Source organism: Numida meleagris, chromosome 4, assembly GCF_002078875.1.
Source record: "Numida meleagris isolate 19003 breed g44 Domestic line chromosome 4, NumMel1.0, whole genome shotgun sequence".
NCBI classification, from domain to species: Eukaryota; Metazoa; Chordata; class Aves; order Galliformes; family Numididae; genus Numida; species Numida meleagris.
In genome coordinates, this window is record NC_034412.1 from 8,630,340 (window position 1) to 8,655,118 (window position 24,779).

Below are 24,779 nucleotides of genomic sequence, written 5' to 3' on the forward strand. Positions count from 1 at the left end.
GGCCGGGGAGCGGGCGCGTTCGGGGCCGCTGCGGGCCTGGTCTGGCCGGGCCGGCTTAGGTTAGGGCCATGGCGAGCTCGGAGCGCAGCGCGCTGCTTACGTACCGCCTGTGCGGCGGTTCCGGCGAAGAGGAGCGGGGCCGGGAACGTGGCCGGGCCGCCGCCGCCGCCACCCCCCGCAAGCTGCCCACCTTCCTGGGTGTCGTGGTGCCCACGCTGCTCTCCATGTTCAGCGTCGTCCTCTTCCTGCGCCTCGGTGAGTATCTCCTGGACTCCCCGGTCCCGGGCCCTCCTTGGGCATCCCCTGCCTGCAGCCCCAGCGCCCACCCCGAGCTCCCCCGGCTGCGGACCCTCTGCTCCTCCGGTGCTCCCCCGGGTCTGGGTCCCAGTGCCGCCCCGTGCTCCCCACTCAGCTCCCGGTGTCTTCCCGGCACCCTCCCCTGAGCATCCCAGTCTGGAGTCCCAGTGCTCTCCCCCAGGCCTTCCTGTTTAGGAGCTCCCAGCTCCCTCCATATCCCCCAACCTCAAGCTGAAGTCCCTGTATCCCAGCCAGGTCTCCCCCAGTCTGAGGTCCTAGTGCTGTATGCTCCCCCCCACCCCATACACCCCTTCAGTCTGCAGCCCCAGGGCTCCTGTGGTACCCTCAGGGCAGGAACCCAATCGGAAGCCTCAGCATCCCCAGTCTGAAGGCCCCTCTCCCTGGGACAGGATCCCTGTGCCCTCCCAAGTGCCTTCCCTAACTCAGATCCCAGTGCCCTTGTGTCCCCCCCCCACCCCACAGTATCAGGACCCCGCTGCTCTGAGCATCCTGCAGTGCTGCACCCCAGTGCCCTCCCTGTTCCCTGTGGTGTCCTCAGGGCTGCGTCCTGGTGTCATGCCCCAGGACTGGGCTTCCCTCCGTCTCCACTTTGTTGGGAGGACACAGATTGGCTCCCAGTCTGCTCCAAGTTTGAGCTATAAGCCTGGTACTGGGCAGTATGGGGGACGTTAGAGTTGGGGGCAGGCTGGGCCTGACCAGGGGCAGGCAGCAGCCCTTCTGAGGTACGCCGGTTGGAGATGCCCTGGTCCAGCTCAGATGGAGGCCCGGACAGGAGGTCTGGTGGAGGCTTTTCCTCTTTTGCTTTCCGCCTGCAGAAAACCTTGGGCGGGAGTTGGCTGTGTGCCGGGGGGCCTGGAGGGGGCCCTGAGCCCCTTCCTGTGGCTGTGAGATATCCCAAGCGGCGAGGTGGGAGGCACAACCCGGTCCCTCGTCCCTTCCTACCCCACAAGCTTTGCCCTCCAAGGCACTCCCAGGCCCACACTGAGCCCAGACCCTCATTGGGGGTGGTGTTACCTAAGGAGAGGGCATAGGGGAAGTGTGGGGCTGGTGGGAGGGGAGCTGCTGAGAAGAGGAACTATCCCACTTAAGGGGGACCCGGGCAGCCCCCGCCTTTTCTGCACACTTCAAACACACCTCTGGCTCTCCATGACCTGGAGACCCCCAGCCCCTTCTGGCTGCCCCCACTTTGCTCTCCTGGTACCTCTTATCTCCACCCTCAGCTTTTAACACTGGGATGGAGGGAGAAAACCCAGCCCTGAGGGCTCCCTGCTGCTCCCCCTACTTCCCCGAGCCCTCCCCTTGGCATCTCTGTGGCCAATCTCGTGGCTGAGATAGGGCATCTCCCACTACTGTTGTGGGCAACCCCTTCCTGCCCACAGTCCTGCTTGCTGCTTGCAGCCTGACTGTGCAGGGACATGAGGGAGTCCAAGTGTACCACGGAGCCCCCAGGGGCTGTGGGAGCTGGGCTTGGTGCCTGGCTGACAGGGACGCCCTGGGCTGCTTTTGCTTCCTGGTTTGCAGTGGGCCACCCTGCCGTCTCCTCCCTCCCTGCTTGTTTGCTCTCTGGGTGTGTGGCTCTGTGGGCACAGCAGGAAGATGCCCTGAGGCTGGGGGTAGTGGCTGGGCTGGCATGCATGGGGATGGGGCAGCCCCGTGGGGTTGTTCATGCCCAGTTAACGATAGGTTGACCTTGGCAGGGTTCGTGGTGGGCCACGCTGGCTTGTACCAAGCTCTGGCCATGTTCGCGGTGGCCTACTTCATTATCGGCATGACGGTGCTGTCAGTGTGTGCCATTGCCACCAACGGGGCACTGGATGCTGGAGGAGCCTATTGTATCCTTTGCTGGGTGCGGGAAATCCTGGGGGGACGCTCAGTGGCACCTGGGTGCCACAGTGGGGCTGTGGGAGTGATGGGGCATTCATGCCTGCTGGGCATTGGTTTGGGTTGCTGACTCGTTCCCTTGACTCCACCAAGACATGATCAGTCGTGCCCTGGGCCCGGAGTTCGGGGGCAGCATTGGGATCATGTTTTTCCTGGCCAACGTGTGTGGCAGTGCCCTCTACGTGCTGGGGCTGGTGGAGGCGGTGGTGGACAGCTTCGGGATCCCGCCAGGTAAGTTACCCTATAGCCGGGGACATGGGGCATCCCTTCTCCAAGCAGCCATAGCACTGTGCCTGGTGCCTGGCATGACTTGGCCAACCCCTGGTGCCTGCTCCGAGCCCTACTGATCCCTGTGTGTCTCTGCCCAGGGCAGAAAGTGGGTTCAGGCGTTCACGTCCTCCCCCAGAGCTATTGGTACGAGCTGCTCTATGGCACCATCCTGCTGGCCCTGTGCCTCGTCGTGTGCCTGGTGGGTGCCTCCATCTACGCCAAAGCCACCTTCCTCATCTTCCTCATCGTGGCGGGTGTGCTGGGCACCATCCTCGTCAGCTTCTTTGCCACGCGGCCCCTCGGTGTGCCCATCCGTATGCCACACCTCAACAGCTCGGAGACTGAGAACGGCAACTTCACGGGCTTCTCACTTGCCACTCTGCGAGAAAACCTGGGCGGTGAGGACAGTGAGGGCTTCCCGTGGTCCCCATCGTGGTCCCATACCTGCTGGGGTGGAGAGGGGTGGCATCGGCCTCTGAATCAGCAGAGGCTCAATGGAGGGTGTGGGGAGCTCGAGGGCACGGGGGGTGGTTTGTCCCATAGTGGCCCTCCTTTGGGGACAGGGGTGTTAATGAGAGGGCATGTGGCAGGGCTGTGCCACCCCGAGCAGCCCGTCACAGCCTGTGCCCCTGTGTCCTGCAGGTGGGTATGGGGTGGACTACACCACCGGGCAGATGATGAGTTTCAGCACTGTCTTCGCGGTGATGTTCAATGGCTGCACCGGCATCATGGCAGGCTCCAACATGTCAGGTAGGGAGCGGGGTGGCACTAGGATGAAGCTGAATGGTGCAGGGGGTGCTGCACCTATGGTGTGGTGACACTACTGCCCTGCCCGCAGGGGACCTGAAGCGCCCGAGCTACTCCATCCCGCGGGGCACCATCTCTGCTGTGCTCTTCACCTACCTCGTCTACAACCTGCTGGCTTTCCTCATGTGTGCCACCTGCAACAGGTACGGCCACTGTTCCCTTCTGGGGTTATCAGTGTTGACACGAGCTAAGGTGAGTGTCACCATGTGCATGTCCCTCTCCAGGACCCTCCTGCAGAAAGATTACGGCTTCCTGCGTGACATCAGTATCTTCCCACCTCTGGTCACGGTGGGCATCTACGCTGCCACGCTCTCTGCAGCCATGAGCAACCTCATCGGGGCATCCCGCATCCTCTATGCCCTGGCACGGGATGATCTCTTTGGTGAGTGCCTGGAATGTGCTGGCACCAGCCAGAGCCCAGTTGGTGCCAGGGCTGTTCCCACAACATGAGCTCTCCTTGTGGTTGGGGTGATGGTGCTCTGTGGATCAGTGTGGGCTTGGGGTCCCGAGGCTCGTTTTCTGTTCTACCCAGCAATACCTAGTCCACCCTGGGGTTGGCAGTGCCGCTGCAGGTGATGTGGGGTCTACAGAGCATACCTTGGTACTGCCAGGCTGGGGACGTGCCTGCACACCAGCGTGCCTGCAGGGATGCCAGCACTTGTGCCAGGGCACAGTGGGGACCCTTGCCCCATTCCCAGCACTCAGAATGGGGGCAGGGCTCATGGCCAAGCCAGTTGGTGGCCTTTGGGCTGCCTCCTGCCTTGTGCCTGCCCAACATGTCTGCTCTGCCTGCAGGTCGGGCGCTGGCGCTTGCCAAGAAGACGTCTGCAAGCGGGAACCCCATCATGGCAGTCATCCTCTCCTGGCTGGTGGTGCAGGTGAGTTTGCTGGAGATTCTCCTGTCCCAGTCCCTGGGCTTCATATCCAAGCTGTGTGCCCCCTTATGGGACTTCTTCGATTTGTTTACACTCTGTGCCCCCCGTGCTCTCCCCACAGCTCGTGCTGTTCTCTGGGAAGCTCAACACCATCGCAGGGGTTGTCACTACCTTCTTCCTGCTGGTTTATGCCACCGTCAACCTGGCCTGCCTGGCACTGGAGTGGGCATCAGCCCCCAACTTCAGGTACCTGCTGCCTGCTCTGTAGTGGGCTGTCCACCCACTCATCTGTCCATCCATCTGCCTACAGGGCATGGAGGAGACCGCCCTCTCCTTGAGCATTAGGGGGGCAGAGACCCCTCAGGAGGGAGACGAGGATAGTCCCTGTGCCCTGGCACCGTGTTACTGAGCAGGCACAGATAAATGCAGCACCATCGGGTACCCCCCGTCCCCTCCCTGTAGGCTTTCCAGAGGTAATTTATAGGCTGTGCCGCCCGGCATCCCCCGGGCAGCTCGCCAAGCAGTGATGGAGCCCACTTTCCATTAGCGCTAATTAAACTAACAAGGAAAGGGAGAGGGTGGGGGATCCTGCCTAAGGGGGGAGGAGAAGATCTTCCAGGAAGGACACTGTGTGACAGGCAGCCCCAGCGTGGGGCGGCGGGTGTGGGGCTGCCCTAAGCTGGGGGGGCAAGGCAGGGTGGCTGGGGGGGCCTGGGTTGAGTACAGCCCCCCCAGCTCAGCCCCTGTTCCCCCTTCCTGTGCCTGAGGACGTGGGGCACAGACAGACATGGACTGGTGCCTGGGGGGAGGCTGTGGGGCCAGGTAGCAAAGGGCCCCTTGTCCATCCCACACTTCAGTGCCCCCCCCCTTCCCCCCCCCCCCCCCCCCCCCCCCCCCCCCCCCCCCCCCCCCCCCCCCCCCCCCCCCCCCCCCCCCCCCCCCCCACTGAGGTCTCCCATCAAGCACAGCGGAAAAGGATTTTAATTACCTTTCAGCAAAAACAGCAATTAGAGAAAATAACAGCATCTCGCCTTCCCGCCTCCGCCTCCCTGTGCCGGGATGAGTGGGTGCTGCATTCATTCGCTGATGCTGCTGTATGCCCCCCAGCTCTGCCCACCCCTAGGCCATCCCCCCTGCCTCAGATCATCCCTGTTTGCCAGGGGCAGGCAGCGTGGGTCTGCCCGGTGGTGCAATCTCCCTTCCGTTCATGAAGTATTTGCCTTATAATAGAGGAGTGCCCTGTCCCCCTCCTGTGCCACTACCCTCTGTGCCATCAAACCTGTACCATGGAGAGGCACAGGGGGAGATGGGGGCTCGGGGTGGCTTCTCCAGGGTGCCATTTCCAGGCTGTCCATCCCTCAAGCCATAAAAGGGGCTGATGGGGATGGAAATTGCCATTTCTGTGCTCAGCCCTGATGTGGGCTGTTGTTATCCCCAGTGTAATTAGTTCCCCTTGACAGCCTGGTGCATGCCTGTTGCCTCTCATCAGGGTTTTCCTGGGCCAGCTGAGCACAACTGAGTGCTAGGGGCTGTATGCCTGCTGGTGCCATTGATGAGGATGGAGGTGATGCAAACTTGCCTGTGCTTGGTGTGGGTTGCCCGTAGCCAGACTACAGGGCTGACATGAAGCGAGTGGCACAAAACTACAGGCCAAGCTTCATTTGGGCTGACCTCCCTGCTGCAAGGAGCCCATTAGCCACGTTGGCTAATTTAGATATCCCTTTCTCCCTGCTCCAGGCCCACCTTTCGCTACTTCACCTGGCACACATGCCTGCTGGGCATTGCTGGCTGCTGCGTCATGATGTTCCTCATTAGCCCCGTGTCGGCCTCGGCGAGCCTGGGCTTCCTCCTCATCCTCCTCCTTGCCCTCCACTACCTCTCGCCTAGCAGCACCTGGGGCTACATCAGCCAGGCTCTCATCTTCCACCAGGTGAGTCCTGTTCTTCTCACCCATTGTGGGGTGGAGAGCTGACGTCCCTGGGGTTGGCATCCCTGTGGCAGCCCCATCCCAGCAGCATGTCCTTAGGGCTGGCATCCCCTCGGGGTGTCACGTTGAAGGAAAGAAGGATCCTTACCTGCCTCCCTCCCTCCACCCAGGTGCGGAAGTACCTGCTGATGCTGGACGTACGGAAGGACCACGTCAAGTTCTGGCGCCCGCAGATGCTGCTGATGGTGCAGAACCCACGGGGCAGTGCTCGCCTCATTGACTTTGTCAACGACCTCAAGAAGAGTGGCCTTTATGTCCTGGGCCACGTGGAGCTGCAGGACTTGGGTGAGGATCTGCTCTGTCCCAGCACTGGTGGTCTCTGTCCCTTTCTGTGATGCTGTGGCCCTCAGCATTGCTCCCTGGCTGCAGTGACACCACCTCCCAGCTGGGCGCTTTGGGCCCAGGGAGGGAGATATCAGCGCTTTGGACATACCCACAGCTTGGCACAGTGTTGGGGATGTAGGTGACTTATCTCTGTCCCATAATTTTTGTGCACATGCGTATCTTGCTCACTTTCATCCTTTCACATCTACATGGAGCTCCTGCATGTTGGCACAGGCACGCAAACGTGGCATGTGCCACCCTGACTCCTCTGGACTTGTGCACACACAGCAAGTGTGGGCATTTTGTGCACGCTTGGCACAGCCTTGCATGCGTGTGTTCCTGTGTCCATCCTCATCTCATGCCTGCTGCTGTACATCCACACGCTTCAGATGTTTTTTCCACGTTCATTTGCACATGTGCTCCTTCGCACACGCACTCACCCTGCCATGGCCATCCCCGCCCCCAGCGGATGCACGGGCTCTGCTCCCCCCTTCACTGTTGCCGTGGTGACTAATGGCCTGAAATTGGGGAGGGGGATGGGGCTGTCTAGGTATTTCTTATATATTTATGTATAATTTCATATCTCTGGCTGGAAGCACCTGCTTACGCCTTCCCTATGCTCGTGTGCTGAGATGATGTGGCTGCTGTGGGGGAAGATGGTGCTAGGGGTGCTTAGTGCCATGCTGGGGAGCTGTGGGGACATCAGGGAGTCCCCCAGCATGGCGAGCCCCATGACTCATGCTGGCCTTTGACCCCACCCAGACGCACTGCCCTCAGACCCGCTGCAGCCCCAGCAAGACTCATGGCTGAGCCTGGTGGACAAGCTGAATGTCAAGGCCTTCATCAGCCTCACCCTTGCGCCCTCGGTGCGGCATGGTGTCCGGCAGCTCCTCTTCACCTCTGGCCTTGGTGAGTGGCACTGGGCTGGGCATTGATGAGGGGGTCCACCCTGCCATCCTTGCGGAGTGGGTGGTGCCGAGGGCTTTGGATACACTCCGCAAAGCCGAGCTGGGGCTTGGAGGCACCTGTGTGTGCATTGTGAAAGCCAAGCTGGGACTTGAGGACATAGATGGGTGAAGTCTACACCAGGTGTTTTTAACACACTTGGCAATGCCAAAGCTAAGTTGGGTCTTGGAGGCTTCTAGGCTGGGTCATGCTGAAGGGTTTGGGGGCACTTGGATGGGAATGCCAAAGCCTAGCTGGGTCCTGGAGGCATCTAGGATGGTCGTGCTGTGGGGTTTGAAGGCACTCAGATGGGCAATACCAAGGGGAGGTTGGAAGCAACTGCTGTGGGCTATGATGGGTCTTGGTGGTACCTGGACGAGCAATGCCAAAGCCTAGCTGGGGCTTTGGGGTACCTGTAGGGCTGGTCGGGGCCTCTCCTTCCCCCCTACCCCAGACCTTCATGGTCTTTCCTCAGGCGGCATGCGCCCCAACACGCTGGTGCTGGGCTTCTATGATGACGCGGCACCCCAGGACAGCCTGGCCCAGCACCCTGCCTTCACCAGCACCCGTGAGGAGCTGCCCCTGGGCTTCCCCCCGCTGCGGGCCGCCGCCGCCCCCAAGCTGCTCTCTCCACACGAGTACGTAGGCATCGTGGCTGATGCCCTGAAGATGCTCCGCAATGTCCTGCTGGCCCGGCACCTGGAGAGCCTGGACAAGGTGTGGGAGCTGCGCCGGGCCGCCAGCCCTCCGCCTTCCATCCACGTTTGGCCCGTCAACCTGCTGCGGCCCGACAGCGCCCGCTACGCCGACACGTGCAGCCTCTTCCTGCTGCAGATGGCCTGCGTGCTCAACATGGCGCGGGCCTGGCGCCGGGCCCGCCTGCGCCTCTTCCTGTGCGTGGAGGCAGGCGCCATGCCCCACGCTCAGGAGGACAAGCTGCGCCAGCTCCTCAAGGACCTGCGCATCCAGGCCCAGATCCAGCTGGTGCCGTGGGATGGGGTTGTCCGCCTGCACTGGCAGGCCCCACGGGGACCCCCAGGCGGCCCAGCGCCCGCTGAGGAAGAAGAGGTGGCGGTGAACTTCCCACCCAACACCTCCCAGGTGTCGGATGAGTACGTCTGTGCTGCCAACAAGATGGTGCTGGAGCAAGGCCCGGCGCCTGCTGTCCGCTTCCTCTATTTGCCACGGCCTCCGGCCGACACTGGGCTGTACCCGCTGTACCTGCGGCAGCTGGAGCTGCTCACCCGCGATCTTGGCCCCACTGTGCTGGTGCACGGGGTGAGCGCTGTCACCAGCACCCAGCTCTAGGGTGTCCCCTGTGTCCCCAACCCTCCAGCAGTCAGTGCCTTACAGCTCCGGGCTGGGCATGGCCTTGGAGGAGCTGGCCCCAGCCATGACTCCCATTTGCAGTCCTTGTTCTAGGGGCTGTGCTGGGAGGAGAATATGGGGCTTGGGTATTTTTGTGGGGGAGGCACAGCATTTAAAGCTGCCCTGGCTGGATCCGGGCACTTAATGCATTCACGGTGCCTTTTCTCTGGGGTGCTAGGGGGGTCCCATATTGCTACTGGGAGCCCTTTGCCTGCAGCCCTCCTCCCCATGCTCTCCTCTGCAGGCTCCTCCGGGCACCCAGCCAGCAGCAGGGATTGATTAAAGGCAGCCTCGACCTTGGTGCCCCAGCTCCCCGCCATCCTCCGTGCCTTTCATTAGGGAAAATTAAATGGGAAGGGGTTGGGGGAAGGGAGCCTGTGCGCCTGAGTTCCCTGCTTGAGGCTGGGGAAAGGGGGGGCAGCCCCTCGTGGCTCTGTGACCCCCCAGGGTGGGGGGCTCTGAGCTCCTGCTGCCCCCAGAGAGGGGGAATTGAGACTGGGAGGGGTTGGCCCTCTGGGGCATCATAGCCCTGTGCCTACGGAGAGCAATGGTAGAGTGGCGTTGTCCTGACCCCCAGCTCCCCGTGCTGCTCCTCCCCATCCCTTTACCCTCCTGTATTGGCTAGGGCAGGGCAGGAAATTGCCTGGGTGATGAAGATAAATCTATGGGGTGCCTGGCAGGAGGGCAGTGCGCCTGGGTGCTGCCTGATGGATCACTTCCTATTAGCACAAGTGTGGGGGAGACTGTGTGGGGCCAGCGGCTGGGTGGGTGGGTGTGTGGGGTTAACAGCATGGCACAGCCTGTGCCCCCCCCCCCCACCATCACCACCACGGTGCTGTCAGGCAGCTGTGCTCAGCCAGGGGGCTGGAAAACGCCATATACCTGGGTGCTCCCCAGGGAAATAGAGGGGGGGCTGCATTGTTCCCCACTTCTTGCAGGGTGTTGTGCCCAGGAGTCCACCCCAGCAGGGCTTGAGGCTGGCTCTGCTGCTGGAGCTGGGAGGTTGGTCCCTCGGCATGGGCACTGCGCGGCTCTGGCTGCCCACCACATTTATTTACCGTCAGGAGCTGGCACAGGGCAGCCGGGCACCAGCGGGACCCAGCAGCCTATAATGTTAATTATCACCACGTAATTAAAAGCCCATAAAAAACCCTTACAGTTCATTAAATTAAAGCTTCGCTGTGCCACGCCGCCGAGCTCTGGCAGAGTTAACCTTGGCCGTGCCAGGCACTGGCACCGGGGAGGTGGGGACCCCCAGTGGGCTGTGTATTAGGGTGCAGCATTTGGGGGCTTATGCCTTATACACACAACACCATAACACCATACATCACGTGTGGGATGGTGCACAAGTGCTGGGAACACACACCCCTATACCCAGCATGGCACATGGGTGCTGGCACGCACAGCATCGCACGGCCATGTGTGCGCCTTGCACACCTTGCACATGCACCAGGACGTGGTGGGGAAGGGGGGGCTGGCGCAATCCCACACGTGCACACACCGAGACGTGCACACACGCACACAGCATGCTGCAAAGCTGGCATCGCACAACGCCCACTCAGTGCACACCCACACAAACAGCTTCCTTGCCTCCCTCCTCGCACACACACCCTCTACACCCCCACCGCTGCCCGTGCCCACGTTCCTGATGCCCAGGGCTGCCCCCTGTTCCCAGTCCCAGTGCCCTTCATCTCTGCTGTTGGCACCACCAGCCCTTGGCTCACCCTGGGTGCTCCCCAGGTGCCAAATGGGCCACGGGGACAGTGCCAGGCACTGGGGTGGGGGACAGCCGCCTGCCTCATGGCTGCTGCTGGCAGGGCTTGGGGTGAGAGCACCCATCTGTGCCTCAGTTTCCCCAATAGCTGGGCTGTGCCAAGTGAGGGGGAATGCACGGGGGGACCCTAATCAAGAACCCCCTTAGTACACGGTGGGAGCTATGTCTGCGCCTAGGAGGGGGCTAGGTATGAGGGTATAGGCAAGTGCATTGACGTGCACATGGATGTGTGAGCCAAGGGAGCACACACACACACACACACACACACACACACACATATAGAGTGTGCACACGCGTGTGCACGGTGCTGGCGCTGGATGGGGCCGTGGCTGCGGGGCGCCCGCGGGGGTGGGCAGGCAACGGGGCCTCGGCTATTTCTTGGAAATTTCGCAGCATTCATTTCAGAGCAAATAAAAGCTGTCATTGCCGGAGAAATGATACTGATCGGGGTCTGAAAAGACAGCAAATTACCCGCCTGAAAATGCACCGCTGGAAAAAAAAATGCATATTAAACACACAAAAAGGCACTTTGCCATCAGCCGCGCTTCCCCCGCCGCTCCAGAATAACCACACTTTACATAATTCTCCCTCTCCACCTCCGAATTAATTTCACAAACAGAGGCAGAGGCAACCCTGTAACAATAGCGGAGGGGGGGACGCAGGGATGGGGCTGCAGGGCTGTGTTCAGCCCTGGGGGTGTGGGATAATGGGGCCCAAGTCTGGGTCTTGGGGGGACCAGGGGATCTGGGGAAGGGAAATAGGGATTTGAGGGACAGAGGGGCTTGAGCAGTGGGTGTTGGGTGGATGTGCTCAGCTCTGGGGTGATGGACCACTGCCATGCTCCTCCACTGGGAACTGGGGTGGGGTCACTTGGAATGGGTTTGTGGGGCAGTGCTCACCCCGAGGACCAGGTGCTTCCTATGGGGAGCAAACCCTCATGCTGCTGTCACCTGGGAGAGCCTGGCACCACTGTCAGGGTGCAATGACCCAGGTGATGGAGACCCCTGGCAGCCACCCTCCCTCGTCACTCTCCCACCCAAGGGACGCAGCACCCACCCGGGCTGACACCCCAAACAATCCCCTTCCTAGGACCCCTCCAAGGACCTTGCTGCACCAGGCACGAGGGCACCCATGGCTCACGCCCAGCAGGGATTGAAGGGCATTTTTGGGGTCCCAGCAGCAGGGGTGGTGGCTTCGGCCGTGTGGGCCCCAAGGGACGGGTGGAGGGGAGGGCAAGCGGCGGAGGTTGGCACTGCGCTGCTTTGCATTTTCAATGACAGACCCATGCCGGGTGCTCGGGAGAGTGGAAAAATCTTATTTGTCACCTGCTGGCGGTGCGCGGGGGCTCCCGCGCCGCGGCTAATCTCGGGGAAAATGAGGATGCTGGCAGGGTGGCCCGTGGGGCTGGCAAGGAGAGGGGTCAGAGCCAGGGGCTGCAGGACCCCCAGTCCCACCAGGTTGGGCCAAGCCAGGGTGCATGGCACGAGGGCACCGATGCCATCCTCGGGGCCAGGCTGAGTGTGTGGGCTGTGGGCACCCCAGGGGGAGCAACCTGTGCCCCACACCAGCCAATGCAACCCCTTTTCCCTGCTTTAGGAGCAGCCTGTTGCTCTGCAGCACCAGCTCCGCAGGTTGGCACTGCCCACAGTGTTTTTGCTGGAGCATCGCACTTTCCTGTGGGGATGGGTGCTGCCTGGCCCCCAAGGATCTATCTACGTGCAGTGCCCATCCCATGCTCGCTGTATCCCATCTCCTGGGGCTGCCACCCCCCAGGGGACGCCGCAGCACTCTGCGGCCGGCTCAGATTTATCCATTCTTTTATATCCACACGCCTTTAATTTTTACAGCCCTGCTGAAGCAATACCCAGGGCTGTTAATAATATCAGCTCCCCTTTTCCTGCATGCATCTGTCATGCTTCCACCAGGGTGCCACAAGCCGGTCTGGGACCCTTCGTCCTCCCCTGGTGAGCAGCAGGGCTGGGTATTCCCTGCCCACCCATGGGTTTGGGTTCTGGGTTCGGGTGTTCCTGCGCCCTGCTGGGGCTGGTGATGCCCAGTTGGAGGCATCTGGTGGGGTTCATGGAGCATGGTTTGTGCCCAGGGAAAGCATCACCGTGCCACCGAGAGGCGGTGTGAGCGTGCATGAGTGTGTCCCACGGCTGAGCCACCAGTCCCCATGCCAAGAGGTGTCCCCACGTCTCATGGCACAGCACCCACCTCAGCACCAGGAAGACCCAGTGCTCACCCCAAGCACCCAGAGCTGCGTGGAATGGGGTTACCAAGGTATTCGGAAGGACGGCCCGGTGGGGCCGGGGGTCTGCAGCTGCTGCGTGGGGCAGCGCAATGGATGGGCCATAAATCTCTCTGCTGCCCCCCCCAATGGCAGAGCAGCTCACAATATTTATGTTGGGGATTTATCTGCAATGCAGTTTAATATTCCCGGACCTTCGCATGTGTGTGTGCGTGTGTCTGAGTTTGCATAACCCCCTCCCTGTGCCACCCCCCCTGCCAACTCTCTCTCACCTGGAGCCTCCCGGGCTCCATTTGTTGCCCACCCCATTGCATCCCCCCTGGAAGGATGGGACAGGCAGCCCGAGGTGCTCAGGCACCGCCTGGGGGGGTCCGACAGCCGCGATGTGCCCAAAGACAATGCCCACTCTATGTGGCAGGATGTCGGATGTGGCATCGCGTCCCCACACAGCAGTGCCAGCCTTGGTGGCACTGCCAACCCTATGCCAGCCCCCCTGGGGTGGAGGTCCGGGCATCCCCCCGCCCTCCCCTTGCTCTGCCTCCCCGCCGCCGGGGATGAGGTAAGGCAGGCGGGTGGCACAGGGCTGCTCCATTTGCATAATAATCTCGTTAATGGAGCCTGGCCTGCGGGAGAGCCGGGCTGGAGACGCCACCCCCTCCCCGCCCCGCTGCCTCCCTCCCTCCGGCCCCGCCGCTCCGCTCAGCTCGGCACGGGGCGCGCAGCCGGACGGGCACCACCGATCCGGCCCGACAGCAGCGCCGGGTCAGCCTGCAGACATCCCCCAGCACAGCGGTGAGCACCCACCGGGCACCCCCCGAGCATCCCGGGCAGCACCCCAAGAGCATCCCCGGCAGCATCCCCCGAGCACAGCCCGGAGCAGCCCCCGAGTGCCGCGGTGAGCAAGCGGGACGCGCCCCAAGCACCCCCGGACATCCCGGCGGCATCCCGGGGAGCATCTCCCGAGCAGCCCCGAGCACCCTCCCGAAGCCTACCGGTGAGCATCCCGCGAGCATCCCCCGAATATCCCGCGGAGCATTTCCCGAGCATCCCTCGAGCATCCCCCGAGCACCGCGGCGAGCATCTCCCGAGCATCCTGGGCAGCATCCCCGGAGCATCCTGAGCAGCATTCCCTGGGCACTCCCGAGCATCCCCTGAAGCAGCCCCCGAGCATTGGGTTGAGCATCCCTCCAGCATCCTGGGGACCATCTCAGGGACCATTCACCCCTTGCAGCCCTCCCAGCCCCCGCCCAATTCCGTGCTCACTGCTCACCCCACAAACTTTCCGGTGGCAGCGGCAGCTGCACAGCCTCTCCCCAGCACAGGGCTGCGATGCCCGGGCACAACTTCACCTAAGTTGCTGAGAGGGAGCAGAGGCAGTGAGGCTCTGGGGGGACTGAGGGGGTCCTGCTGCAGCAATATGGTCCACACTCCCACCAAGCAGCTCTTTGTCTCCAGCACGTCCTGCCCACACCTGCAAATCTGGTGTCAGTGCGCACTGAGCAAGGATTGGGGTCTCCTTTGGAAGTCGTCCCCACCCTCTTCTCCCCAAGGGCAGAGCCCCCCATCTCCAGAACAGAGATCACGGGGCACCAGGTAGCGGAGAGGGATTTTGGGGGGTTGTGGGAGGATGCTGTGAGCTGCCCACAGTGTGCAGGGACCCCTCCAGACAGGAGCTAACTTTGCACACACGCAGTGTGCTGCATGCAACACAATCGGGCACAACGCACTGCAACACAGCGCACCGCGACCCACCCCAACCCAATGCAACACGGCACGACGCGACACGACGCAGTGCAAGGCAACGCAACCCGGCACGCAACCACCCAGCCCAACCCTGTGCAGTGTCTTCCTCCCCAGAAATCTCCCCAGAGTCCTTCTTCCCCTTCCACACCCCTGCCTGGAGGGGCTGGCAGCCCTGTAACCCCCTCACCCCATGGGGCACAGTGTGATGCCGAGCTCCCTGGATCACTCTGGATATGCACTTGGAGTGCTGTCTCCAGGTGGGTGGGATGGAGATGAGCCATGGGCTGGGTGCAGGTGGAACCTTGCCCCAACACCAGGCGGGGACAAAGGGGACAGCAGCAGGGTTGGGATGCCACTGAGCTCCTGGCATTAGGGTCACCAGTGCCATCATCTTGGTGCAGTGCTGGGGACCATGACATGGGAGATGACGACGGCAAGAAACAACCCCCATCTTGCTCCTCCCTACACCACATCCTCTGCCTTTTCCAGGAGCATCTTACCTACCTGGGCACCTCCAGCATGAACTGGGGTACATGAGCCCCACGTGCAGCCCCAGCCATGGAGAAGACCTACTCGCTGACGGCCCACTATGACGAGTTCCAGGAGGTGAAGTACGTGAGCCGCTACCAGAGCGGCACGCTGCCCAATGGCTTTGCTCTCCAGTTGGGTGCTGGGACCAAGAAGCGCGGTGGCGGTGGGGGGCTGCCGCGCTGGAGCCGCCGGGAGATCTGCCTGCTCTCGGGGCTGGTGTTTGCCGCCGGGCTCTGTATCATCTTGACATGCATGTTAGTGCTCAAGTACCTGGCGGCCGAAGGGGACAGCTACTGCCTGGAGGGTTGCCAGGAGAAGAAGGCTTTCCTACGGGCGTCCCGCTTCCTTAGTGCCAACATGGATGCCACCATCGACCCCTGCCAGGATTTCTATTCCTTCGCCTGCGGCGGGTGGCTGCGCCGGCACGGCATCCCCGAGGACAAGCTGGTGTACGGCACCATTGGGGCCATCGCTGAGCAGAACGAGGCCAAACTGCGGGCGCTGCTGAGCCGCCCTGTGCGCCGCCGTGCCCCTACATCAGCTGAGAGGAAGGTGAAGGAGTTCTTCCGCTCATGCCTCAACCGGGCTGAGATCGACCGCTTGGGGCCGCGGCCCATGTTAGAGGTGATTGGGGAGTGTGGTGGCTGGGATGCGTCGCCGGGCAGTGGAGACCTCAATGAGCTGCTCTACAAGACTCAAGGGGTCTACAGCGCCGCCGTGCTCTTCTCACTCACCGTCAGCCTGGACGACAGGAACACCTCCCGCTACGTCATCCGGGTGAGGACACCCTGCCACGTCCCTGCAGCACTGCGGTGTCAGGCTGCCCCACTCCTGCCACCCACGTCCCTCACCCTATGGTGCCATCCGGGTGTAGGTGGGCTGTGTCCGAGTGGACAAGCTCAAGCATCTTCAGTGGGCACAGCTGGGACATGGCAGTGGCATGGTGGGGACATCATGGTTGGCGTGATGATGGCGTGGTTGTGGGGCACAGCAATGGAACAGCGGTGGGCATGGGGAGACATGAGTGTGGATACCACAGGGGCATGCTGAGGATGGGGAAGGCAAGGTGGGGATGGTGATGGTATGGTGGGGATGGAGAAGGCATGGAGGGGATGGGGATGGCATGGTGGGGACAATGTGCTGGGCATGGCAGCGCTACTGGTGAGCATGAAGCCTCCCTGGTCCCCATGCCTGGTGGTGCTGCGGACAAGGGGTGTGAGTGTGTAGGTGTGTGTGCCTGTGTGCGAGACAGGGGACGGGGAAGGAGAGCGGCTGTGCTGAAGGAGTGTGCGTGTACACTAGAGGGAGCGTGTGTCACAGGGAAAGGCTTTGTATCCGTGTGATGCGGAAGGTGCAGGCGTGCGATGGGATCGGTTGTGCAGCACTGCCCATCCCTGTGCTCCCCATGGTGCATCCTGCATATAGGAGTGGGGCCACCATTCGGGGTGTCAGTGGGTGCCCTGCCCCCAGTGCAGCTCCCCACTCATCCTGGAGCTCTGCTCACCCCCAACCCCCATCTCTCCCCAGATTGACCAGGATGGGCTGACGCTGCCTGAGCGCACCCTGTACCTGGGCCAGGATGAGGAGAGTGAGAAGGTGAGGAATGGGGTACTAAGAGGGGCAGGGGACAGCGCAGGTGGCACACACATCCATTCCCTTTGCACAGATCCTGGCTGCCTACCGTGTCTTCATGGAGAGGCTGCTCACGCTCCTGGGGGCTGAGCACGTGGAGCAAAAGGCGCAGGAAATCCTCCAGCTGGAGCAGCACCTTGCCAACGTGAGTGGGGTGACCATCCCGGGTTTTGGGGTGCCCCTGCCCTGCCTTGCCCTTAGGGACCCCATCCCCTTGGACATCTGCACTCCAAGCCCTTGGGGACTTTCACATCTGGTCCATGGGGCTCCCAGCCTCATCACCTTGGGAAATCCCAGATCTACTCTATGGGATAGCAACCTGGGGAGCTCCATTCCCCATCCTTGAGAACGCACTCCAGGCTCTGAAGTACCCCATCCCCATATCTTAGGGAACCTCAGTCCCAATCTTGAGGGACCTCCATGCCCAGCCCTTGGGTGCCCCAGCTCCTTGAGGAACCCGTGCCCTTATCTTGGGGAACACAAATTCCAGCCTTGAGGGACCTCGTGCCCAGCCCTTTGGGACTCCCAATGAGGCATCAAGCCATGAGGGATGTGGGCCCACAGCCCTTCTTGCCCCAGAGCTGCGCCCATCCCCATGCCAACTGCCCTGGATGGGCAGTGGGGAGGTGACAGCTGTGCCCACCCCATGCAGATCACAGTGTCCGAGTACGACGATGTGCGGAGGGACGTCAGCAGCATGTACCACAAAGTCACCCTGGGCGAGTTGCAGCGCATCACCCCCACGGTGTGTTCCCCCCCCACCAGCACCCTGCCACTCACATCTCCTACCTGCCCTGTGCCCCTGCTTGTCCCTGTCCTCTTGTTCCATTACCCTCCTTGCTGCCACTCCCATGTCCCCCACTAAGAAGCGCCCTGTAGTGCAATGCCGTTATGTCCCTAGAAATATTCTGCACCGCTCCCCCAAATAAATGCACTCTGGATGGTGATGAGTCCATCCTGCACTTCCCTGGCTGCTGGGGGCAGCGTCAGGACCAGGCTTGGTCCCATTGGAAGGGGTGGTGGAGGCTGAAAGCCCAGTGACATGGATGGGGGGGTCCCCACCCTGATGTGCCCCCCTTGCTGCCAGCTCAAGTGGAAGCGCTTGCTGGACCGCATCTTCCACGACAACTTCTCGGAGGATGAGGAGGTGGTGCTGCTGGCCACCGACTACATGCACAAGGTGTCTGACCTCATCCGCGTGACGCCCAGCAGGTGAGGGGGTGGTAGGGCACAATGGGATGGGCCCATGGGGTGCTGTGGATGGACCCTTGAAACCTTAGTGGAGTGCAGCACCATGAGTCCTCATTGAGACCTCCCCATGGTGGATGCCAACAAAGCCATCACACAGCCAGACCTGCACCATGCCATTAACACTGCTGGGTTGTCCACAGAGCCACCCCATCCCTGGGTGCCATGGGACATGGGCATCCCATGCTGGGATGTCCTCACTCTAGTATATGCCTGAAAGGGACCTGATCCCACCCCATTTCCCCAGGATCCTTCACAACTACATGCTGTGGCGCATCGTGGTGGTGCTGAGCGAGCACCTCTCCACCCCATTCCGCGATGCCATCCATGAGCTCTCCAAAGAGATGGAGGGCAATGAAAAGCAGCTGGAGCTGGGCAAGGTTTGCCTGAGCCAGGCCAACAAGCACTTTGGCATGGCCCTGGGTGCTCTCTTCGTTGAGGAGTACTTCTCCTCTGCCAGCAAGGCCAAGGTAGGTGCCCTCCTGTCCCCTTGCCAAGGTGCCACCCTGCAGGTGGGTGGCTGGGACACTGTCCCACCACCCGTGGTGACCCATTGTAGGTGCAGCAGCTGGTGGAGGACATCAAGTACATCCTGGACCAGCGCCTAGATGAGCTGGATTGGATGGATGAGGAGACACGGAGAGCTGCCAGGGCCAAGGTGGTGGCCCCCAGCATGTTAATTAATTTGTCCTTGTCCCCATGGGGAGACGTGGGACAGGGCCCTTGACCCCACTGCCCTCTCTGCCCACAGCTCCAGTACATGATGGTGATGATTGGGTACCCCGACTTCTTACTGAAGCCAGAGGCCATCGACAAGGAGTATGAGGCAAGGGGCACACAGGGGCACATGGTGCAGAAGATGGGCCCTATGTCTGTCTAATCAGGGGTGCAGGCAGACCATGATGGGAAGATACCACTCCAAGACAAGACACCTCCTGGCAGATCACCAGCCCCACCACCTGTATGGCCACAGCCACATAGGCAGAGACTTTCCCCACATTGCGCCCCATCCTTGGCAAGGTGGAGGTGCCCCTACACCCGATGACCCAGGGACTCCAGAGAGGTGATGGGGACACAGCAGCCCCTGTGGGCATGCAGCACTTGTGCCCCATCCAGTGCCACATCACAACTCCACATTTTCTGTCCTCAGGGCTCATAGGGGTGGGAGGACATCTTAGCCCAGCTCCCCACAATTCATGGGGCTGCAGTTTGTGGGTGGAGTCCCCTCTGATATGGCCGTGCCCTCCCCCAGTTTGAGGTGGATGAGAAGACCTACTTCAAGAACATCCTCAACAGTATCGCCTTCAGCATCAGGCTCTCAGTGAAGAAGATCCGGCAGGAGGTGGACAAGTCTGCGTGGGTATCACTCTACCTGGGAGGTGGGCCATGGGGTGTCCTACCTGGCAAGGGGTTGTCATTTCCCAGTCCCTCCGTGTCCCCACAGCCTCCATCTCTCCTCACAGGTGGCTCCTGCCCCCCCAGGCCCTCAATGCCTACTACCTGCCCAACAAGAACCAGATGGGTGAGGCATCACCCAGCACTGAGTGGGGGCATGGTGTGGGGTCCCCTGGCACCAGGGGATGCTGTGGGGTGGGAAAGGATTGTCCCCTCCCTGCAATGTTGTCCTCTGTCCCCAGTGTTCCCTGCTGGCATCCTGCAACCGACCCTCTATGATCCTGAGTTCCCGCAGTGAGTGTGGGGCTGGGGAGGTGGCCAGGGCAGGGCTCTGGGTGGGGGCAGCTCCTGCGGTGACCACCACTTCCCTTGGCAGGTCGCTGAACTACGGTGGGATTGGCACTATCATCGGGCACGAGCTGACCCATGGCTATGATGATTGGGGTGAGAGATCCCCACCATGCTGCGGTGGGAGAAGGGTCCTGGGGCCACCCAGCTCCCTTGGCATGACCAGTAGTGGTGCTTGCAGGAGGACAGTATGACCGGCATGGGAACCTGGTGCATTGGTGGACGGAAACATCCTACAGCAAGTTCCTAAAGAAGGCACAGTGCATTGTCAACCTCTACGATAACTTCACTGTCTACAACCAGCGGGTGAGACCCTGCCACAACAGTGACCAGGGACCCCACAGCTCATCACACCTCAGCTGGGAACACTCCCAAAGCCCTGAGGGGGAAACTGAGGCACTGCCTTTGTGCCACCATGGGGCTAGGGGACATCTCCGCTCACCCCGTGTTGCTCCTCTCTTGGCAGGTGAATGGCAAACACACGCTGGGGGAGAATATTGCTGACATGGGGGGGCTCAAGCTTGCCTACTACGTGAGTGTCCCCCACCCTCAGATGTCACAGCCCTGGCAGGGCCATGGTGGTCCTGCTTGCTGGGTGTTATGTGGCAGTTTGGCACCCCTTGTTCTCCAGGCTTATCAGAAGTGGGTGCGGGAGCATGGCCCTGAGCATCCCCTGCACCACCTGAAGTACACCCATGACCAGCTCTTCTTCATCGCCTTTGCCCAGGTGAGGTGGTGTCTGTGGCCATGAGCAGCTCCTGGGCTGTGCGGGTACTCCCGGTATCCACCAGACCACCCTGCACAGCCTCTGTGCTCTTGGGGACCCTACAATAACAACCTAATTCCCTCATCTCTGCCAGAATCCCCCCTCTATAGCAAATTCACGTGACCCCAGGGGACCCCACAATTGTGCATCCTATGCATCCTACAGCCCCAAGAGACCGTACCATAACAAACAAACATGCCCCTACAACAACGAGCATTTCTCAATGCTCCCAGTCCATCTGTACCACATTTGTAGGCTCCTGGGAGACCCTACAATAACAAGCACAGCACTGTTGCCCTCATCCCCCAGGGCCATCCCGGTGGGTGCCAGACCCTTTGGGATCCTGATGGATGCCAGGATCCAGGGTCCCCTTCCCATTTCACCCATGGGACCTTGCTCCCCTCAGAACTGGTGCATCAAGCGACGATCCCAGTCCATCTACCTGCAGGTGCTGACGGACAAGCATGCCCCAGAGCACTACAGGTAGAAATGGGGACATGGATGGGGTGCGGTGCCATTGGGGTGGGCAAGGGTGAGGGGCAGGGTCCTTGGGACAGCTCTGAGCTGCTCCCCCTGCCCACAGGGTCCTGGGCAGTGTCTCGCAGTTCGAGGAATTTGGACGGGTTTTCCACTGCCCCAAGAACTCGCCCATGAACCCCGTGCACAAGTGCTCGGTGTGGTGAGGCCGCTGTCCTCACAGGCTGGCACCCCAGTACCCATCCCTGCACCAGTGCCCGTCTCTGCCCACTCCCCTCCTGTCCTACAGGCAAAGGGTGCGTCCCAAAATAGGCAACCACGTGGGTTGGGGGGTGGCAAGGAGGAGGGGATACTTTGGGGTTATGAGCTCCCTCCCAATGGGACCCTCTTTTCCATGCTACCCCAAACTTCCCCACATCCAGCTGCTCAGGGCAGGGAGGGGATGCAGAGGCACTGTGTGTACCAAAAGCACTAATCCCTGTGCCAGCCCCATCCTGTCCCCATTAGTCACTGGGGTCTGAGGTGATGCCAGCCTGCCTGGGAGTGCACACAGATATGTGCTGTATTTTTGCTGCTCTTTCTGGTCAATAAAGCACTGGATATGCCAGATGTGCCAGGGTATGGTATGGGGACAGATGGCAGTGGGCAGAACCGTGATGGGGAGACTCACAGGGCAGTAGCATCCTCCCCATCCCGCACACCAATTGCCACTTCTACCAGCATCACAGCAAGGTTTATTGAACAGACAGCATCCTGTGCAGGCAGCGAGGACCACCCCACGCCCGGGATTTGGTGCACCACATCCAGAGCAGGGATGCTCCAAAGAGCCGCTGTCCATGGGCGTGCACCATGGGATGGGAATGGAAGCTATGGGGTCAGTGGAAGAGGGATAAGAGCAAAGCAGGCAGGAGCAGTGCCAGTGGGGTGAGGTGGGCTGAGGGTGCAGCATTGATGCGCTGGCGGCAGTCTTTGTAGGGCTCGAGGCAGGCAGCGTAGGCCATGGCGTGGGCGATGTAGTTCTGCTCCTGCACCCCATGGAAGAGGTAGGCCATGGGGCCTTTGGCCAGGATGGCCACGTCCTCGCCCCCGTGGCTCTCTGAGCTGAGGGGGACGGCCGCCTGCTGCATGTAACTGAAATCCGCTTGGGGGGAGAGAAGGCTGTGAGTGAGGAGGTGGCCCCCAGCCCTGTCCCACCACCCTGCTGTTGCCCAGTGCCCTCACCGGCAATGCTCTCGTTCACATCAGGCCGGGTGGCACCTGGGTAGCCCGGCCCATTCCCATAGAGGATGGAGGTGTAGCTCTTCTGGTCAGTAGCTTTCAGAGGGGCCAGGCCTGGGGAGGATAAAATGAGGGGGAATCAGCCAGGAAGACCCTACACCACAACCCGAGAGAGAGGCAGCACCCAATGCGGGGCCATCCCCTGCTCTGAGCCCTACCGAAGATGGAGGTGCCACGCAGGAGGTAGCCGCCGAAGGAGAAGACGTGTGAATGGTCAGCAGTGACCACGGTCAGCGTGTCCGCCTCATCCAGCAGCTCTCCCGCCCGCTCAATGGCCGAGTCAAACTCCACTGCCTCCGTCAGCGCCCGCTGGGCCATGCCCTCGTGGTGGCCGTGGTCAATCCTCCCACCTGCAGGCGGGTGGCCACGGCGGGTTGGAAACTGCCGCGGTGCCCCGTAATGCAGAACCCACCGCCCCTCTCTCACCCACCCTGTGGACCTCAGCCCTGAATTACCTTCTACAAAGAGGTAGAAGCCATTGGGGTTCCTCTTCAGGATGGTGATCGCTGCCTCCGTCATCTCAGTGAGAGAGGGATCCAGGGTGGAATTGTGCACCATTTCGTACTTCATGTCCATGGGCTCGAAGAGACCTGGTGGGGGGATGTGGCGAGCACAGCCTCAGTGCCTGCAGGCATCCCAGCAGTGCCACGTCCCAGCGCATGGGGCATTTGTTACCCATCAGATAAGTCACACTGGGGTCCGCAGCAGCATCCAGCATCTCAGTCTTGTTCCAGACGTAGCGGGCACCCTGTGGGTAGATCCCCATGGGATCAGTGATGCCTGGCCCCATGCTCAAGGGGTGGTCGGCAGAGGGCTGACCCCTCCTCATCACCCACCGGCCGTTCTGACAGCCACTTGTCGATGAGGTTCTGCCCGTCATTCCGTATCCCATTCTCGGAGCTGTATTCAGGATACTCGGGGTCCGGCGTCCCCGTGGGGGTCATGTATATCCGACCGCCTCCCATGATCACCTAGAGGGGATGAGATGGGCACAGAGTGTGTGGATGCTTGGATCAGCAAGGGCTGCCCCCCATGGACGGGCACTCACGTTGATGTCCACGTTGTGCACCAGCTGCCAGGCGATGTCCTTGCAGCCCTGCTGTAAGGCCTCGGCCGGCATGCTGGCATCCGCGTACCAGTTGCGATCCACCACGTGCGCATAGGTCCCCGAGGGCGATGCGTGCTGCACCCGTGAGGTCGTCACGATGCCCACTGCCTTCCCTGGCCCATCACACCCCACCATGGTGGACAGCCCCAATGGTGTGATGTCCCGTGTGCCCATCACCCCCTGCCCCGCACAGTACCAGCATTACGGGCTCGCTCCAGCACCGAGATCACCTCGTTGCCCGCTGTGGTGTTGCACTGGCCGTAGCGTGCAGCCGCGCTCACCCCCACCGTCTTGTAGTTGCCCTTCACCCCGCACAGGTAGGCAGTGGCTGTGCCCGCGCTGTCGGGGACCACCCGGTCCACAGTGTATGTCTGCCAAGGACACGAGCAGGGCACGCTGGCACCCCTCGCCATGTGTCTGCACCCACAGCTCCGTGGCCTGCAGCATGGCCCCAAGTCCAGCACTGGGGAGAATTACCTTGGAGAGAGCCACATAGGGAAAAGAATCCAGAGCAAGGGGGGTCTCGGGTCCCAGCTTCCCGTTCAGCTGCCCCTTTAGGATCCGGGTGGCTGTGATGCTGGGGACCCCGAATCCTGGATGAGGAGAGAGGATTCAGGTCACTCCCAGCCCAGGTGCCCTCCCCATTCCCACCTGGCTGTGCGCTGGCACCAGCAGGACTCACCGTCTCCGAGGAAGATGATGAGGTTTTTGGCTTCGGTCATCCTGGGCTCAATCTTGAGGGTGGCATCGAGGGCAGCGGCTGCCTTCCTGTTCCAAAAGGATGGATCCTCCTCCTCCACTGGGAAGGGGCATTGCCCATCAGCCCACGGCACCCACTGCCCTGGGACACTCAGTGGTGGGGGTCCCCATGCTGAGGACCTCCCTGGGCTCCCACTCATGGGATAACCCCACCGGGGGGGAAACCAAGAACCCGCGGCGAGGGTTTGGGATGAAGAGAGGACAAAGAGGAGTGCACCCTGACAGGAAGGGGGTGTACCGCAAGAAGGGATGCAACGGGAGAAACCAGCTGCCAAGTGGGATAGGGACAAATGCATGGGGGTGAAGGAGTGACAGGCACATTGTAACCCCCATTCCCCCAGCCCAAACAAAAGCAGGACCCCAACCCTATAGGTCAACACCAGTCCAACATCCCCAGAAGGCAGACACAAAGCCCATTCCAGTGCTGGGTACCCCTGCTCCCTCCTGAGCCGTGCCCTATGAGCAGCCAGGCTGATCCCACACTGGCACCAGGGGTGCCTGTCCCCATCCCCATCCCTGTTTCTACCTGGGATGAAGGCAGCGCCGAGCTCTGCCCAGAGGCCGAGGCAGAGGGCGAGGGGTGCCAGCAGCCGCATGATGGAACTGGGACACCTGTCGCCAGCTCCAGCTGTGCCTGCCTCTTTTGCAGACTTCAGGGGGGGGACTTTGAACCAGGACTAGCCCTTGAGGGGGT

General features: G+C 61.4%; 3 protein-coding genes across 3 annotated transcripts; 2 read left to right on the forward strand and 1 right to left on the reverse strand.

The window, feature by feature from the left end:
- Positions 69–9,927, forward strand: SLC12A9 (solute carrier family 12 member 9). Its single transcript, XM_021396053.1, has 13 exons — positions 69–255; positions 2,016–2,150; positions 2,293–2,430; positions 2,568–2,867; positions 3,112–3,219; positions 3,308–3,419; positions 3,501–3,658; positions 4,072–4,154; positions 4,273–4,397; positions 5,889–6,081; positions 6,249–6,423; positions 7,225–7,371; positions 7,883–9,927. Exons 1-13 carry the CDS (start codon positions 69–71, stop codon positions 8,713–8,715), a joined length of 2,694 nt encoding a protein of 897 aa, XP_021251728.1. The 3' UTR covers positions 8,716–9,927.
- ECEL1 (endothelin converting enzyme like 1) lies at positions 13,471–21,549 on the forward strand. The gene is made up of 18 exons (XM_021393590.1): positions 13,471–13,794; positions 15,033–15,851; positions 16,602–16,670; positions 16,741–16,851; positions 17,359–17,451; positions 17,794–17,918; positions 18,202–18,424; positions 18,514–18,612; positions 18,706–18,780; positions 19,207–19,310; positions 19,418–19,476; positions 19,592–19,643; positions 19,726–19,793; positions 19,879–20,003; positions 20,164–20,229; positions 20,329–20,424; positions 20,870–20,946; positions 21,047–21,549. Exons 2-18 carry the CDS (start codon positions 15,102–15,104, stop codon positions 21,144–21,146), a joined length of 2,292 nt encoding a protein of 763 aa, XP_021249265.1. The 5' UTR covers positions 13,471–13,794; positions 15,033–15,101; the 3' UTR covers positions 21,147–21,549.
- On the reverse strand, positions 21,652–24,714 carry LOC110397380 (intestinal-type alkaline phosphatase-like). The gene is made up of 10 exons (XM_021393591.1): positions 24,009–24,714; positions 23,804–23,919; positions 23,523–23,697; positions 23,267–23,439; positions 23,055–23,189; positions 22,894–22,966; positions 22,674–22,808; positions 22,377–22,568; positions 22,162–22,272; positions 21,652–22,081 (listed from the first exon to the last, which is right to left on the reverse strand). Exons 1-10 carry the CDS (start codon positions 24,679–24,681, stop codon positions 21,816–21,818), a joined length of 2,049 nt encoding a protein of 682 aa, XP_021249266.1. The 5' UTR covers positions 24,682–24,714; the 3' UTR covers positions 21,652–21,815.

Coding starts and splice junctions, on each gene's coding strand:
- SLC12A9 (XM_021396053.1), top strand. CDS start 69: ATGGCGAGCTCGGAGCGCAGCGCGCTGCTTACGTACCGCCTGTGCGGC. Junction 256..2,015: donor CGTCCTCTTCCTGCGCCTCG/GTGAGTATCTCC, acceptor TGACCTTGGCAG/GGTTCGTGGTGGGCCACGCT. Junction 3,659..4,071: donor GGCACGGGATGATCTCTTTG/GTGAGTGCCTGG, acceptor CTCTGCCTGCAG/GTCGGGCGCTGGCGCTTGCC.
- ECEL1 (XM_021393590.1), top strand. CDS start 15,102: ATGGAGAAGACCTACTCGCTGACGGCCCACTATGACGAGTTCCAGGAG. Junction 17,452..17,793: donor TGCAGCGCATCACCCCCACG/GTGTGTTCCCCC, acceptor CCTTGCTGCCAG/CTCAAGTGGAAGCGCTTGCT. Junction 19,644..19,725: donor TATGATCCTGAGTTCCCGCA/GTGAGTGTGGGG, acceptor TTCCCTTGGCAG/GTCGCTGAACTACGGTGGGA.
- LOC110397380 (XM_021393591.1), bottom strand. CDS start 24,681: ATGCGGCTGCTGGCACCCCTCGCCCTCTGCCTCGGCCTCTGGGCAGAG. Junction 22,809..22,893: donor CAGTGTGACTTATCTGATGG/GTAACAAATGCC, acceptor TCCCCCCACCAG/GTCTCTTCGAGCCCATGGAC. Junction 22,569..22,673: donor CTTCTACCTCTTTGTAGAAG/GTAATTCAGGGC, acceptor ACCCGCCTGCAG/GTGGGAGGATTGACCACGGC.